Source organism: Rhineura floridana, chromosome 7 (genome assembly GCF_030035675.1).
Source record: "Rhineura floridana isolate rRhiFlo1 chromosome 7, rRhiFlo1.hap2, whole genome shotgun sequence".
Lineage (NCBI taxonomy): Eukaryota > Metazoa > Chordata > Lepidosauria > Squamata > Rhineuridae > Rhineura > Rhineura floridana.
This window is the reverse complement of record NC_084486.1, coordinates 48430370-48445552: the sequence shown is the minus strand read 5'-3', so window position 1 is coordinate 48445552 and position 15183 is coordinate 48430370. Positions and strand designations below refer to the sequence as shown.

Here is a 15183-nt window from a genome sequence, read left to right as displayed (position 1 = left end):
AAAAATCCCAACAAAGAAAGGTTTTGTTATTGTTGTGAAGTCATCAGGAAAGGGTGAAGAGTCTGCCCGGATCTTAAAATGCAGCCTCTGTGTCATAAACAGAGTCTAATCTTCCATCAAGGCAGCCCCTGTTTCAGTAAAGTCCAAGATCTTGGAAATGAGGATAAGATCCTGATAAGTGATCTGTCTTTCCTCTTTATCGCTATCCACCCATCCAGCCACACTATCATCTGCGAGACCTGCAATTCCCTGCAGAACTTTGCATGTCCTTCTGTAAATATAACAAATGCCATATGCTTTGTTTTTGATATGACACCAAATTCAAATAACTGCAACTTCTGACTCAGAGTTAACAAGGAATGTGTAACTGACACTTGGAAAAGGATCACTGTCACCTAAGTAGTGGTTAGGGTTGCCAGGTCTCCGGTTTTCTGCCGGAATCTCCGGCAAAAGTGGGCCGTCTCCGGCCTCCGGCCATATTTGGTGTGAAGAGGCTGATCTCCGGCTTTTGGACCTTCCCCTCAGGCACGCATGCGTGATTGACACGCATGGCTGCTGGGTGGGAGGAGCGGCCGCGATGGGCGTTTCTGGCTGCAGTTTGCATCGCGGCTGATAGAGCAGTTTGGAATCTCGTTTGGAAGCAGAAGGCTGCTGGGTGGCAGGACCAGGTTGGACTGTGGCTGATTGCAGAGAGAGAGGCCTGAGAGAGAGAGAGAGAGAGAGAGAGGCCTGAGAGAGAGAGAGAGAGAGGCCTGAGAGAGAGAGAGAGAGAGAGAGGCCTGAGAGAGAGAGAGAGGCCTGAGAGAGAGAGAGAGAGAGAGAGGCCTAAGAGGCCTGAGAGAGAGAGGCCTGAGAGAGAGAGAGAGGCCTGAGAGGCCTGAGAGAGAGAGAGGCCTGAGAGGCCAGAGAGAGAGAGAGAGAGAGAGAGGCCTGAGAGAGAGAGAGAGAGAGAGAGGCCTGAGAGAGAGAGAGGCCCGAGAGGCCTCAGAGAGAGAGAGAGGCCAGAGAGAGAGAGAGGCCTGAGAGGCCAGAGAGAGAGAGGCCTGAGAGGCCAGAGAGAGAGAGAAGTCTGAGAGAGAGAGAGAGAGAGAGAGAGGCCTGAGAGATGGGGCTCAGCAGTCTCTGGCCATCACCACACCTTGGGGGAGGAAATTCCATCACACACACACACACTCTCACACCCCGCCCCCCCCTCTTCCTTTTCTGATTGTGGAAAGCTGGTGGTTCCATGTCTGCCACTGCTCCTTGGATTGTTGAAAACCAAATGTTTAAATAAGCAAAATGTATAGCAGGATGAGGTTGCCATGTGATTTTTCCAGCTGGGTTTGTGTGTGTATGGAACTTCAGCAGGTGAACAGGCCTGTCCCCTCATCTCTGTGACAATGAAAGTTCTACGTCTTGAATTTCTGGCTGCCACCCAAAGAAAGCTGGCAGCCCAGGGAACAGGTGGGTGCAGAGTGGGTCTTAAAATAAAGAAAGAATCTTGCAGACGGAAGGCAGGGGAAACCAGGCCAGGTTCCCCAGGAACAATGTCTGTTTCTTAATCCCTGTCCCTGATAAATCACAGTTTCCATTTTAAGCATCACTTGTGTTGGAATTGTGGAAATGCAACTCGATTTGGGTGTTTCCACGTCTGGAGGGAGACAGAGAGGAGACCTCCAGGTTGCTAGGCTGTGCCTTTCCTTTGGTCATATGCTCATCTTCCTTCCTGAAAACTGATACCTCTTAGAAATGCCGACCACACCTTCCAACTCTCTCCTTCCTGCTTCTTCTCTGTCTCTTGAAGAGATGTCTTTGCTTTGTCTCTCTCACCTGCAGCATGAGGGCAAAGGCCTTGTCAGGTCCATGAACCTCCAATGCAGGTAGTTTACTAGAACTAGAATCCCTTTCCTATCTATTGTGTATTTCCTTCAATGAAGCAAGCTGTTCCTTATTTTACTAAGTCTGAATCCTCAGTTATTGCTGCAGCGTAAAAGTCTGCTACTTCACAGGGGAAGTCTCTCTCTCTCTCTCTCTCTCACACACACACACACACACACACACATCAGCGCTGGGTCTGCTCTTGATCCCAAACCTAACTCTGCTAACAAGTTTCTAGTCTTTTTTCAGCATTGAGTTGCCTCCACTCAAGACTCTGGAAGTTAAACCTCTCAGTGTGCGTGCAAAGCCCCCCGCAGCAGAGTAGGAAGCCTCTTTTTGTCTGTCAAGAGCCATTGACCAGCAGCAGCCAAATCAACCTGAGGCCCCCAGCTGGCTTTGTCTGTGGGTCAGTGGCCTGAGGAGAAGATGCCTTGGGTCAGCTGCCAGCCTGCCCAATGTGCACTTTCAAAATTCTCCTCAAGCAGAGACTGCCCAGTGCTGAACACCCTCCCGCCTGAGAAGAGCCTGTGGAGCAGGTGATATTGGGGGACCTGCAGGCCAGAGCCCGTCCCCCCTTTTAAATCAAGGGAAGATGGCCGTAACTCAGTGGTAGAGAACATGGATAGTCGCTGCCAGTCGCTGTAGACAGTGCTGATGCTGAACCAGATGGACCAATGGCCTAACTCAGTATAAAGCAGCTCCCTGTTTAAATCACCCTTCATTCAGAACCATAAGGACTAGAATCTTACTTTATTTTTAGGGAAACTGTTGCGCATGCAGAAGGGCCCAGGTTCAGTCCTCAGCGGCATCTCCAGGTAGGGCTGAGAGACACCCTTGCCTGAAGCCCTGAGAGCCGCTGCCAGTGCAGACAGCACTGGGCTAGAGAGCACCCATGGGTCTGCATCCAACATTCCTGGGTAAATGAAGCGGATCCTCGCATCTGGTCCAATCCTGCCTCAGGCCAGGGCTCGGAGTCTTAGTTTGCCTTGGCCACCCTGCTTCATCTGCCCGTGCTGGGAGCTGCACAGCAGGAGTTGGGCCCATCTGTTCTCCTGGTACCTTTCAGTAGTTTTCAGGTTCCCTTAAGGACATAAGAACATCTAATTCCTCACCCCAACCGTAATAGGAAGCCTGCAAGCAGGACCCTTCTGGGAGGAAGGGCAGGATATCAGTTTAATAGATAAATAAAATAAATAAGCGCAACTGGCCTTCAGAGGCATATTGCCTCCAAATGTTAATGCAGCTTCAAATAGCATTTGCCTTTTTTGCAGCCACATCACGCTGTTGGCTCATATTCAGTTTGTGATCAACAACAATCCCAAGATCCTTCTTGCATGTAGTATTGCTGAGCCAAGTATCCCCCATCTTAATAACTGCATTTGGTTTCTTTTTCCTAGGTGTAGAACTTTACACTTATCCCTGTTAAATTTCATTCTGCTGTTTTTAGCCCAATGCTCCAGCCTATTAAGATCCCTTTGAATTTTGTTTCTGTCTTCCAGGGAATTAGGTATTCCTCCCAATTTTGCATCATCTACAAGTTTGATAAGCATTCCCTGCCCCTCCTCATCCAAGTCATTAATAAAAATGTTGAAGAGCACTGGGTCCAAGACCAAGCCCTATAGTAGCCCGCTAGTTACCCCCCCAGGTTGAGAATAAACCATTGATTAGCACTCTGAATATGATTGTGTAGCCAACTGTGGATCCACCCAATAGCTGTTCCATCCAGTCCACATTCAGCTAGCTTGCTAATCAGAATATCATGTGGCATTTTGTCAAAAGCTTTGCTAAAGTTGAAATATATTGTGTCCGCAGCATTCCCACAGTCTATCAGGGAGGTTTGTTGTTGTTATGTGCCTTCAAGTCGATTATAACTTATAGCGACCCTATGAATCAGTGACCTCCAAGAGCATCTGTCATGAACCACCCTGTTCACATCTTGTAAGTTCAGATCTGTGGCTTCCTTTATGGAATTAATCCATCTCTTGTTTGGCCTTCCTCTTTTTCTATTCCCTTCTGTTTTTCGCAGCATTATTGTCTTTTCTAGTGAATCATGTCTTCTCATGATGTGTCCAAAGTATGATAACCTCAGTTTCATCATTTTAGCTTCTAGTGATAGTTCTGGTTTAATTTGTTCTGACACCCAATTATTTGTCTGTTTTGCCCTCCCTTGTCCTTAACATGGCTGCAACCATATCTACTCAGAAGTAAGTCCTATTGAGTTCTATGGGGCTTAGTTCCTTAATAAGCATGTTTACAGTTGCTGCCTTCAGGGGCATCTATCTGTGCTCCCATCTAATGTCTCTGCAACACTAAGCTCCTTTCTTCCAATAATGGCCTGGCCTGAGGGCACGTAAACCCTTCTTGCCAGAAGCAAGTAAGCTAGATTAAATGTTCCCTAAAGGCGTTGAACTGTGACCTGGCAGACCAGGGTTCGAATCCCCACACAGCCATGAAGCTCCCTGGGTGACCTTGGGCCAGTCACTGCCTCTCAGACTCAGAGGAAGGCAATAGTAAACCACCTCTGTCTGAGTACTGCTTACCATGAAGACCGTATCTGGGATCAACTTGAAGGCAGTCCATTTCCATTTTGCATCACCCTAAGCTTGTGAGAAAGAATGACCTTGTCACTTCAGATGGACCTAGGAACACCCTATTTTAGGTAAGATTTCTATTTTAATCTCCAGAGAATTTTTTTTTGAATGGTATGCTCCAAGCAACTGTGGTTGATACAATGTATCATGTTTAATGATATCACTAGGGCCTGCCCCATGATGTCACTAGGGCCCACCCCATGATGTCACTAGGGCCCACCCCCTGATGTCACTAGGGCCCGCCCCCATTTTCTCAGGGTTTTGGATGGTTCCGGCCTGGCAACCCTAGTAGTGGTTGTGATTTAGACATTTCCCAGCAAACCCTGTCATCTGTGCACACCATTAGTATCCAAATATGAAAGGCCCAAAAGGCTCACCTGGCCGCTCAAAGGCCACATGTAATATAATAATAGAATTAACTACCTCAACCTACTATATTCCTGGGCCTAGCAGGAAGTCAGAAGCCTAACCAAAGAGCTCCACCCCCCCAAGCAACCACCCTGTAATAAAATTAATAGAATAAAGTACCTTGAACCTAATATAGGCCCAAGCAAAGGCCGCAAGCCTAACCAAAGAACCCTTCACAACGGCCAAGAGAGGCTGCCAAGGCCTCACCCACATCCTTCACTGTCTTGCACCCCCTACCTAGGCTGAACTCACACCCAGCCTTGGCAACCAAAGGGTAAATAGGGCCTGTTGAGACTAGAAAGGCTTGTGCAGCCTCCTCTCCCGTAATTAGTTCTGAGCCTGCAGCCCACGGCTGTTGGGGAGATTCGAACCCTGGTCTCCTGGGTCACAGTCCAGACACCTCAACCACTACCAGAAACTTATCCCATGTGCACAGGGTGGTGGTGGTTTAAAATTGCCCAAAGGCCTGCATTTAATGAGGGGACCTTTCACCCCCCCTTTCTTTTCTCAATTGGCAAGATTACTCAAATCCTCCCTGTCCTGTAATAATAATTATGAGAAAATTATTATTATTATATTATTATTATTATTATAAGCCACTGACTATATGGTGTAATTCACTTATTCCCAGACCTCAGTCTGTAACAATAAGTCCAAATTATTATTATTACAAGCCACTGGAGTAATGCACTTATGCCCAGTCCTTAGCTTATAACAAGAGGTATTTTAATTACTGATTCTATTTTAACATCAATATTGGAGCAATGTGATCTCGCTTTACTGGCTGCAGAAACAGCCTTGAGTATTTTAAAGCCAACGTTGTAAGCAATGTGTGATCTTGCTTAACTGGCTGCAGGAAAAGCCTTGTATATTCAAAGACTTGAAAACCAAAGCCTTCACGTGTGATCTTGCTTTAACTGGCGGTGAGGAGAATTCTATTAACTTGATCCATATCATCCACGATTTTATTAATTTCTATCATATCTTGCTTTGGTCATCTATTTTTATAAACTATGAAGCTCTATCACTTTAGTCTTTGTTGTAGGGAAGGTGCTTCAACACTTTTCTCATTTGGGCTGCTTTGTTCTGTACTCTTTCCACCTCTGCGACATCCCTTGTGAGATGGAGCAACCAGACCTGTACACAACAATCCAAATGTAGTTGCATCATAACAACATTGTAATACTGGCATTAGTCTTTTGACCTCTTCTGAGTCAATTTCTTTATAACCTCTAGCGTAGAATTTGCCTTTTCCTTTGCCACACACCTAGTTGACATTTTCATTGAACTATCCACCCCAGAATCTCTTATTTGAATAGTTACCACCAATTCATATCCCATCAGTGCATGTGTGGACTTTTTTATATCAAAGTGCATCATTTTATACTTGCATGTTCACTATTCCATTGCCCATTCACCCAGTTTGACCTCTGTGCGGGCTGAACTTGAGTTTGCACTATCCTGCATAATTTTGTGTTATCTGCAGCCTGGCTACTTTACTCTTCGCTCCTGACTCTAGATCATTTATTAACACTTTAACTGCATCAATCTCAATATAGGTGTTCCACTGAAAGACATTTGAAGTTACTTTTATCCTGTTTCCTGGTTTGTTTTTTAAAATAATCATACAAGGAATCATCCTCTTATTCAACTGTGGGATACGCACATAGTGCTGCCCCTCAGGACTAGGTATGACCAAAAACTGGGTGTAGGTTGAAGCAGATCACAATTTTATTGATTATAGCAGGTAAGCAGTTGGCATGATGTTGGGCGCAGAATCTTAGTGCCCTTGAAGAATTGGTCAGCATAAAATAGGACCCAGTTTGGTGCATGCTAGGCATCTGGAGTCCCGCTGGCAACCCACATGACCTCAGACCTGACTCTGAGTGCCACCCCTGGACCCATATGGGGTTCCCCCTATGTTAGGGATCCTGACCAATGCCATTTCCATAGTTGTGACAGAATTAAGCCAATGCCTAACAAGCTATTCACTGAGAAAAAGGCAAAAAACCTTCTGATCGTTGTGACTGGGAATAAGAATTACTTTCTGGCGCCATCAACCATCAATCATGTAAAGCCTCAGTAGGAGCTCCTAAACCAAGGGTGGGTGGCATGGGGTGGGCAAACTCAGCGAGGGAGTCACAAAGAAGCTGAGATGGTGTGAAGCTAAGAACACAGCATTGCCCCCTCTGTGAGATCCTGTGGGGCTTCGCAAGAGCCAGTGAACTCTCATAAGAACTGGCGGGAGACAGCACCTCATCCCCATGGGTCAGCTGCCTAGCCCGACATTGAGGTCCCAGCACGCGGTGGTGCCCAGAACTTTGTTAACTGCAGAGTTAATGCAGGAGTCTCAGCAAGGGACTTTAGTAAAAGCTTTCTGGAAGTCCAAATATGTAATATCTACTGGAGTATCCACAGGCCTAACCATGTCTATTGAAACTATTAAAAACATAAAAGGTTAGTAAGGCAGGGATGTAATAGACAGGAATGTAGTTTTACTGGCCTACACTTACAGCTGGTAGAGTACTGTGGGGAGGAGAGCCTGGCTGGGAGTCCAGAGTCTGTGAGTTCAAATCCCCGCTCATGACTCCTGGGTGTCAAGGGCCAGCTAAAGATCACCCCCACAGTGAGTGGCTCAGGGGTTACGTGCCCTGCCACCTGTGCAGCCGTGGGCAAGCTGCACAGTTCCAAGGAACCCAGTTGCCCCCCAGCTGGCAGTTGCGGACAAGGAAGGGGCTGGCTTACCTGTTTCCTACTAAGAAAAATGATACTTCAAATCTGTCTGTATGGGCTGATGATTGCTGAGAACCTCCATGCCACATTATAGTTAACCTCCTTAATGGATATGGCTAATGAGGGGGTCCAATGCAGAAGTGTGATTAGACCTATGACAGTAGGTCATAAATGCAACATTTTAAAGACTATTGATTACTGTAAATCTTTCCCTGAGAATATGATTCATCACTGACTGGAACAGCAGCCCATATAATGTGAAAGATGTTCAAAGCACAATGTAATGACTACGATAAAGAAACCAACATCAATCCACTGAACATCTTTAGCACAACTAGAGTGAGAAGAACTGTTTCCCCAAACCAGATTAACTATGACCTAAACTTTTTTTGTTTTGACAACTTTGTGGTGAGCATCATGGCTCATGGCTTTAGACTAACTCTTATTATTCTCCAAATCTTACAGGCATTCCTGACATCGAACGTATTCATTTCTCCTGCTGTCTGTCTGAGACACTCTCAACTTGGATGATGTAATTTAGTCAATAGGAGATTTATTATATTCTGCTTGTAAAGTGTTGTATTTAGAAGCTCCTACCTTAAGGCCAGGATGCTCTTCCAGTCTCTTACAGCTTTAAGGATATAATCCCCAGTTAACACTGGATCTTGTTTGCAAGTAAACATGCATAAAATCAAGCTGCGTTGTTCAGTTACACAGAATGTGTGACTTAGGTGTTCCCCCTTCCCTGCCTTTCCCTTCAATTTATTTCTCTTACAAACAGACAGACTAGGAGATTCTATAATATTGTTATATTTTAACAATATTATAATATTGTTATTGTTATATTTGGCTAGAATATTGTTATATTTTAACATTATTACTTTTTCTAATTTTAATTTCAAAAACAAAACCCGGTTTTAATAAAGCATCTTTAAAAAGTAGGTGAATACAAGATCTATGGAAATATTGTTCCCCTAAAACCTGTGAAATATTATTTTTGACAGGATATATTTAAAATATTCTGTGAAATATACAAGGATTATTGTTAGTCATTACAATGTGACAGGGAAAGAGTAAGGTCACAAAATCAGGGCCTTTATAAAAAGAGAGAATCAATGGGCTAATATCTGTATATTATAAGCTCTAGTTTTGTACACATTCATGGAGGGTTATTCAGTTACATCACTGATGCAACAGTGCAATCCAGAAACAATAGGTAGGCTTGCTAGTGGCATTCTATATTATATGGTTTGCATCAGATGTTAAATTACACTCACATCTTTGGACCATCTAGTTATGATGCTGTGTTGAATACTGTAACGTCTTGACTTGCAACCTTCCCTTGCAAAATTCATTTGCTGAACCACTACAGTGGAAAGTTCAGAACAGAAAACAAGCAGGATGATATATTACAAAATTAAAATCAATATTTTGGGTATCGTGCTGCTAATTATAATTAAGCATTCCAGAAGCTAGGCCACTGATCATGTGACATGTTTCAATGCAGGTGGAAAGGGTCAAAAATAACCTAGTAGCATGATGATCCACAGCTTTCAAATGTAAGTTTTCATTCTAATGTTGGTATATTAATTTAAATGAACCAGAAAGCAACAATTTGCTCAACTATGAAGGTAAGAGCTATGACAAATTTAAAAACCTGTGGAATCATTTGAAAGACATTGGAAACACTAGAAAAAGTATCTCTACCTTTTTAAAGATTTGTTAGCCAATTCTGAAATTCATTAATGTTTGTTTCTTATCATCCATATTCAGGACAAAAAAATTCCATACTTTTTCTTCCCAAAGAGTCTGGAGAACTATATTGACCTATGACTTAATTTTCTATTCTAAGACCTTTACTCAGCTACACTTTGTGTGTGCAGTTAAATATACTTAGTTGCTGAAACTTTTCAGTAAGAGTGGTTCAGTGTATGTTTGTCCTTTGAAAAGTTTTCATATTATTTATCATACCTTAGATGAATATTTGGTTATTCATCATATTGCTAAATGCTATTCATCAAATTGCACAACTGAAAATGTGTTGAGCTTTAAAATGGTCAAACACGTTCGTTTCATGCCACATGGAAAACACCTGTAAAGCACCTAATGGCTATTAAAATAAATATGTGTCTCACCTCAGTAAGACTTTATTCTCTGCCTTTTACTAGCTGAAGCAGCAGCAGCAGCAGCAAAAAGAACAGATGGAGGAGGAGGTGGAGGCGGAGAAGAGGGCAAATCAAAAACATGTATAATTTTATAACTGATTTCAATGGCACTAAAAAAATCCAAGGACCATATTTCTGCTACAGTGGAAGAAATCTAGGAAGATCTTCAGTGAGCCTGAGGATTTCTCTAAAACAAAGTAATAAGTCCATTCCTTACACATCTGTCATTACAAATGGAATCAACAGTGGCAGCATCCGGAAAAAACTGAAAAATCATGAAGAATGGATGGAATATAACCTGAGATTAATTTGTAAAAGTAAATTATGGGTTCATTTCTTGGGCTGCTGTCATTCTCAGTTTATACAGATTTTTTTATTAAATGTATTAAAGCTGCAAACTGTCAGGAAACTATGATTTTTTACATTATTTTTAGCCAATTTCATATAATGAGCTCTATGTTGCACACCTTGTAATTCCAAAAATAGTAATGGAGAGCAATAGGTTTTATATTACATTTAGTCTTTTCATCTGGAATTATTTACATTCTTTCCCTGTATTGTTACTAATAAAGTTGTAACAGATAGTAGGTTAGAAGCTCTAATTCCAGCATCAGATTTGTGCCTACAAACAGACCTATTGCACATGCATATACACATGTTGATCCAGAGATTTTCTGTGAATACAGGAGCTCTAATGCAAGGGTGAGCAGTCTTAAGGCCTGCAGAACCTACTTTATTTTTTTACTTGAAGCTTAGGTCCGCCATCCAGAATCAGATGCAAAATAGGGGTTCAAGATGAAAGATGTATGTTAAGAATTAAGGACACATTACCTCTGAACGCATGCTCAGTCCAGCACCAACCCCCCCATTCCTGGTTTCCCCCTCAACAGCTTAGAAGCAATTTCAACTTTTAAGTGGTAAATAAACAAGTCTCATCAGCCTAATCTAGAGAGCTGGAGGGGGAATACTCTTAGTTGCTGCTATAGTTAGACAATTGTGAATTGCCGGGCCTGGCAACCAAGAGGTCTTCTGTATCTTTAAAAGTTGTGCAGGGGGGGAGGGAGAATTCCACCTTGTGGTTTTTCCCATTACAGTGTTGCAAGAACACCTGCACTTGGCTGACTTTCTCTTCTCCTAAAGATACAGGATCAGTCTCAGGTCCTGAATTTGGCAACCCTAATCCTATCCATACTTGCCGAACTTTTCAGAGTATGCTTGAGCACTCTGGACAAAGGAAAGATTGTTCATCAGTAAATGTTTATCTGCTGTGCAGTAGGTTTCTGAAATCAAAACATAATTACAAAAACTTTTCCAAATGTGCTCTGACTGATCCTCAAATAGTTTTGGTATCAAATACTTCATTAAGTCTGCCATTTTGTTTTTACATCTCCAAACTGGCACAAACCTTTGGGGTAGAGATGTAAATAGAGCTATATAGTATCTTCTCCCATAAACTTCTAAATATGTGAAAGAAATGCTTCTGAGAATGGTCAAAATATGCAAAATACACATAATGCGCAAGAGAAAATAAATTACATGGTGTTCCCTTAAAATTTCTTATTTGTTCTATTCTTGATTGTTGGGCCAAATATTTTATGCAGACTTTTACAATGCCATAAAAAGATATGTTATTTTTCTGTACTAAATATAGATATAAGAAATACTAAGATTGTTGTTAATCATTTACTTTGTATTAAAACAAAAATCCACATATTAAATATGTACTGGATACTTTTTTATAACTACTCTCTGAAGATCTACAAGAAAAGTTGAACACTCACTACAGGCATTTTACAACAGATATGGTAATACATTCTTCCAAAGACCTGAGAGACAAGTTACACAGATGTTAGCTGACTGCTGCTTATTGGATTTAGCTCCCAACCAAACTTACAAGATGACAAAGAATTAACCTTTAAATCCACCTTCTTACCTAAAGAAGCCTTCACACAAAGGCGGCTACCTTTCTTTGCTCTTCAAGGACACCCTTAATGATGATGATTATCTTTATATTGCCTTTCCTTCTGTATCCATCAGTTGTGAAAAATGTAATTATTGAAGTAACGTTAAATGTGCAGATGTACTGATATTCATCTGAGCTGTGCACCATGGTAAAACATGTTCATGAATATAATATGAATGTGTTCTATTAACATTGTTTTTTTAAAACTTCACGTCTTTTTGTGTCTGGCATATTCAATTGTCTACTGTCCAAATGACAGGCACACAATTTTTCATACCGTTGTTTTCCCCACATTGTTTCACATTTGGATTAAATGTAAATATCATGCAAAAATACGCAAACAACCTTACACCTGATTTCACTTTGCTCAGGAACCAAACAATATAGGGATTTTGTGTGTGTGTCCAAACTAACTGTTAGAAACATATAGCAGAATGGATTTAACCTATGCTGTAATTTGAACCAGGGGAGAAAGAACCAGGCTCAAATGTTGTGTGCCCTTATCTTGTTGCATGCTCAGGATTACATTCTAAAGCAAGATTACTGTTTGTTCACTTCAAGCCATCTCAGTTGTTCATTAAAATAAAATGTGACAGTTCCCAGTCTTATGTACCTATACTTCAGAAAGATTTAGCCAAACAGGTGCTCATAGCAGTCTTACGTTTGATCACCAATGTTAATCATGCCCTCTCAGAGCAAACTGACTGCTAACAGGATTGGAGCCACAACAGGATCATTGAGGAAAAAGAGGGAGGTATCAGTGATGATGGGTGACTCCGAAGGAATGCAGAAGTACAAAACAATAGAAGTTCATAGGATTAGGCCAAAAGTCAACTGTCATTTGTCTCTGCATGTTCATTTGGTGTTTTTTGAGGGCTATCATGAATAAACTGCTGTAAATCTTCTTGATAGAAGGCTGAATATTACAAAAGTTATTGACTAGATATCATAGCTTGGTCTACATTACTGAAAAAAATACAAGAAAAGAAAGCTGTCTTATGCCAAATATACAAGTCAGTGAAGAGATGTGCTGGATAACTCCTGTTACAATTAAAACCATATTTAAAGAAAAGTGAGGTATGAAATTGGAAAACTTGATGCTTGTTTATTCATGTTCCAGATTTCCACATTACATTTCAGAGAAATAAGTCTTGAAAGTACTCATCAAATTCTTCCTCCCTGTAAAACAATTGCAAATAATATTAAGAATCACTAGAACATGCATGCAGTCATTTTCATTTAATCACCAAGGGCATTTTTCAGCACAAGATCTACACCTTTTATGTTTACTGGCAGGGGCTGTGCTGGCAAAAAAAGATGCCTTAATGGGACATACTGGTCTGTCAGTGTACACTTATAAAAAGCATCAATTTGTGGTGGCATGGCAGAGATGCTGTACCAATCCTGCAAGCAGATAATACTTGTGCAAACAGTGGTGCCAGCATTGTTAGATCGTTCAAGCATGTTAAATGGTTGCAACAAAACTGTATGAACAGGAAACACTGAGAAATCCTTAGGGAAAACTGAAATCTAAAGGACATGCAACCAAAGGCTGGTGCTGCCTGAAGTGGGGCCCAAACAGCATCTCAACCCTCATTTAAAATGTCTTGCTGAACTATTCAGACACCAATTCTTACCTTCCTTCTAATGCTGATGGTGTCTGAACCAAGTTGATTTACTCTGCTACATAACTATGCCCAGGCTGTTGAATTTTCAACTAAACGATTTGCCCACCACTTTCCTTCCTTAGGGGGAGAGCAGATATTACAGTTTTGTTTCACTAATACTGTAGATGTGTTTGTAGCTTGGGGAGAAGAGTTATCTTCTTTGTTTTGTCTGAATAATTTTATTGAAGTAGGATAATTGCCCATAAAAGTTCACTGTAAATGTTATCAATCTTGAGGAAAATTATATAAGTGTGTTTATTTTAAATATGCACAATCATTATAAAGCAGAAAAGTTATTAGTCACAGGACTGACCGTGTTTTTTCTTCTGTCTCTTGTGGTGGACCCTTCCAAAAATCTGCATCAGAGGAACCATCTTTCTCATCACTGTTGACTGAATCTGTTAACATAACAGTGATTTAAGAGTATTAAATATAATTTTAAGAATGTTCCCATTTTTAAATTATGTCTGATTAACAACCTACGGAAAATGTTTTCTTTATTAACAAAAAATCTGAACTCATGCATCCTCATTCACAATCCAGTTAAGGGGATGTTCTTAGTGTCTATCCTTTGGAAAAACTGAAATAGGAGAAGAATTAGGAACAATAGGTTTATGGATACATTGCAACTATATTTAGTTCGCTTATATTCCAATAACAGCATTGTGAATGAAAATGATCAAGTCTCTTTCCCCCCCCCAAATCCAGTCCTTTCTAATAATGGCATTCCTTTCTTCCTAAACAGATTAATTTTTGCGTAAGATTTCATGGTCTAGAGCCCCCTTCATCAACTGCATGAAGACAGAAGAGAAACATTATTGCAGATTTAAATACTATATGTTTATCTTCTCTCTCCCTAATCCCAAATAAAAAATAATTTTAAACAAGAGAAAAATGTAACATAACTACCTATCCAATCCATTTAGGGTTCCAACTGCATATCTGTTACTGGAGTACGAACCATGGGATTACGAATCTTCTCCACTTCCACATGAGCATCAGAATGAACATTCATGTCCAGATGCCACCTATCAACTCTGTATTGCGTTCAGTGGAATGCCCATTTGAATGTGTATTTTAAATACATCTCCAAATCCACATTTTGGTGCAATCAGTAGCACCTTTTTTTTTTAAAGTGCAGCTAGAGATGGACCATGGCAGGGAGGTACTTATTTTGGGTAGAAAATGTCCTGGTAACATGAGGCTGCTTACAACCATTTTACAGCAAGGGTAATGTCAGCCTATCTGGATTAGAAGCATTAGGAAGCTAGTACGAGACTCCAGGCTAGCGCAATGATCGGCCTGCCCCTCATCCACTCTGAATGGCATGCTCAGGACTGTGGATGCGGTGATGGGCCTACCACTCTGTTAAGCCTTGCCGGACAGCAGCCAAAATTGGGATTGCACCTTTAATTTATTTACCTTTATCAGAATCTGATTCGTCTACCAGTGCCTGACCTGAAAAAGGACATTTTTAGATTTAATTAGTTACATCTCTAGCTATTCAAATACACATATAAATGTTAGGCTAAGTGTTAGAACATTTACCTAGGAATTCCTGGCATTTTAGAAGGTGAGACAGAAATGCTAAAAAATTCTCATACACCTCAAAAACTAAACAAATGCTTCTGGTAAATATCCAAATATCACCCTTATTTCTACCTTTTATCAGTAAAAGTCAGATTGCCATAGAATGTTGCTAAATGTCCAAAATAAATGAAGTGACCCATGGCCAGAAACATGTGACATATAATGCTATCATATCAGGCCACAGGCTTCTTCCACCACCACCCTTC

At 41.3% G+C, this 15183-nt stretch overlaps 1 protein-coding gene across 2 annotated transcripts in view; it reads right to left on the bottom strand.

The window, feature by feature from the left end:
- Nucleotides 1-11470: 11470 nt before the first annotated feature.
- LOC133388927 (protein FRA10AC1) overlaps nt 11471-15183 on the bottom strand; it is a 33759-nt gene continuing 30046 nt past the window's right edge. For both annotated transcript variants that reach the window (XM_061635512.1, XM_061635513.1), the window contains 3 exons: nt 14810-14845; nt 13701-13785; nt 11471-12899 (listed from right to left, as the gene is read on the bottom strand). In XM_061635512.1, coding sequence (XP_061491496.1) covers nt 12857-12899; nt 13701-13785; nt 14810-14845 — 164 coding nt within the window. In that variant the 3' untranslated portion in view covers nt 11471-12856. The remainder of the gene's footprint in view (nt 12900-13700; nt 13786-14809; nt 14846-15183) is intronic.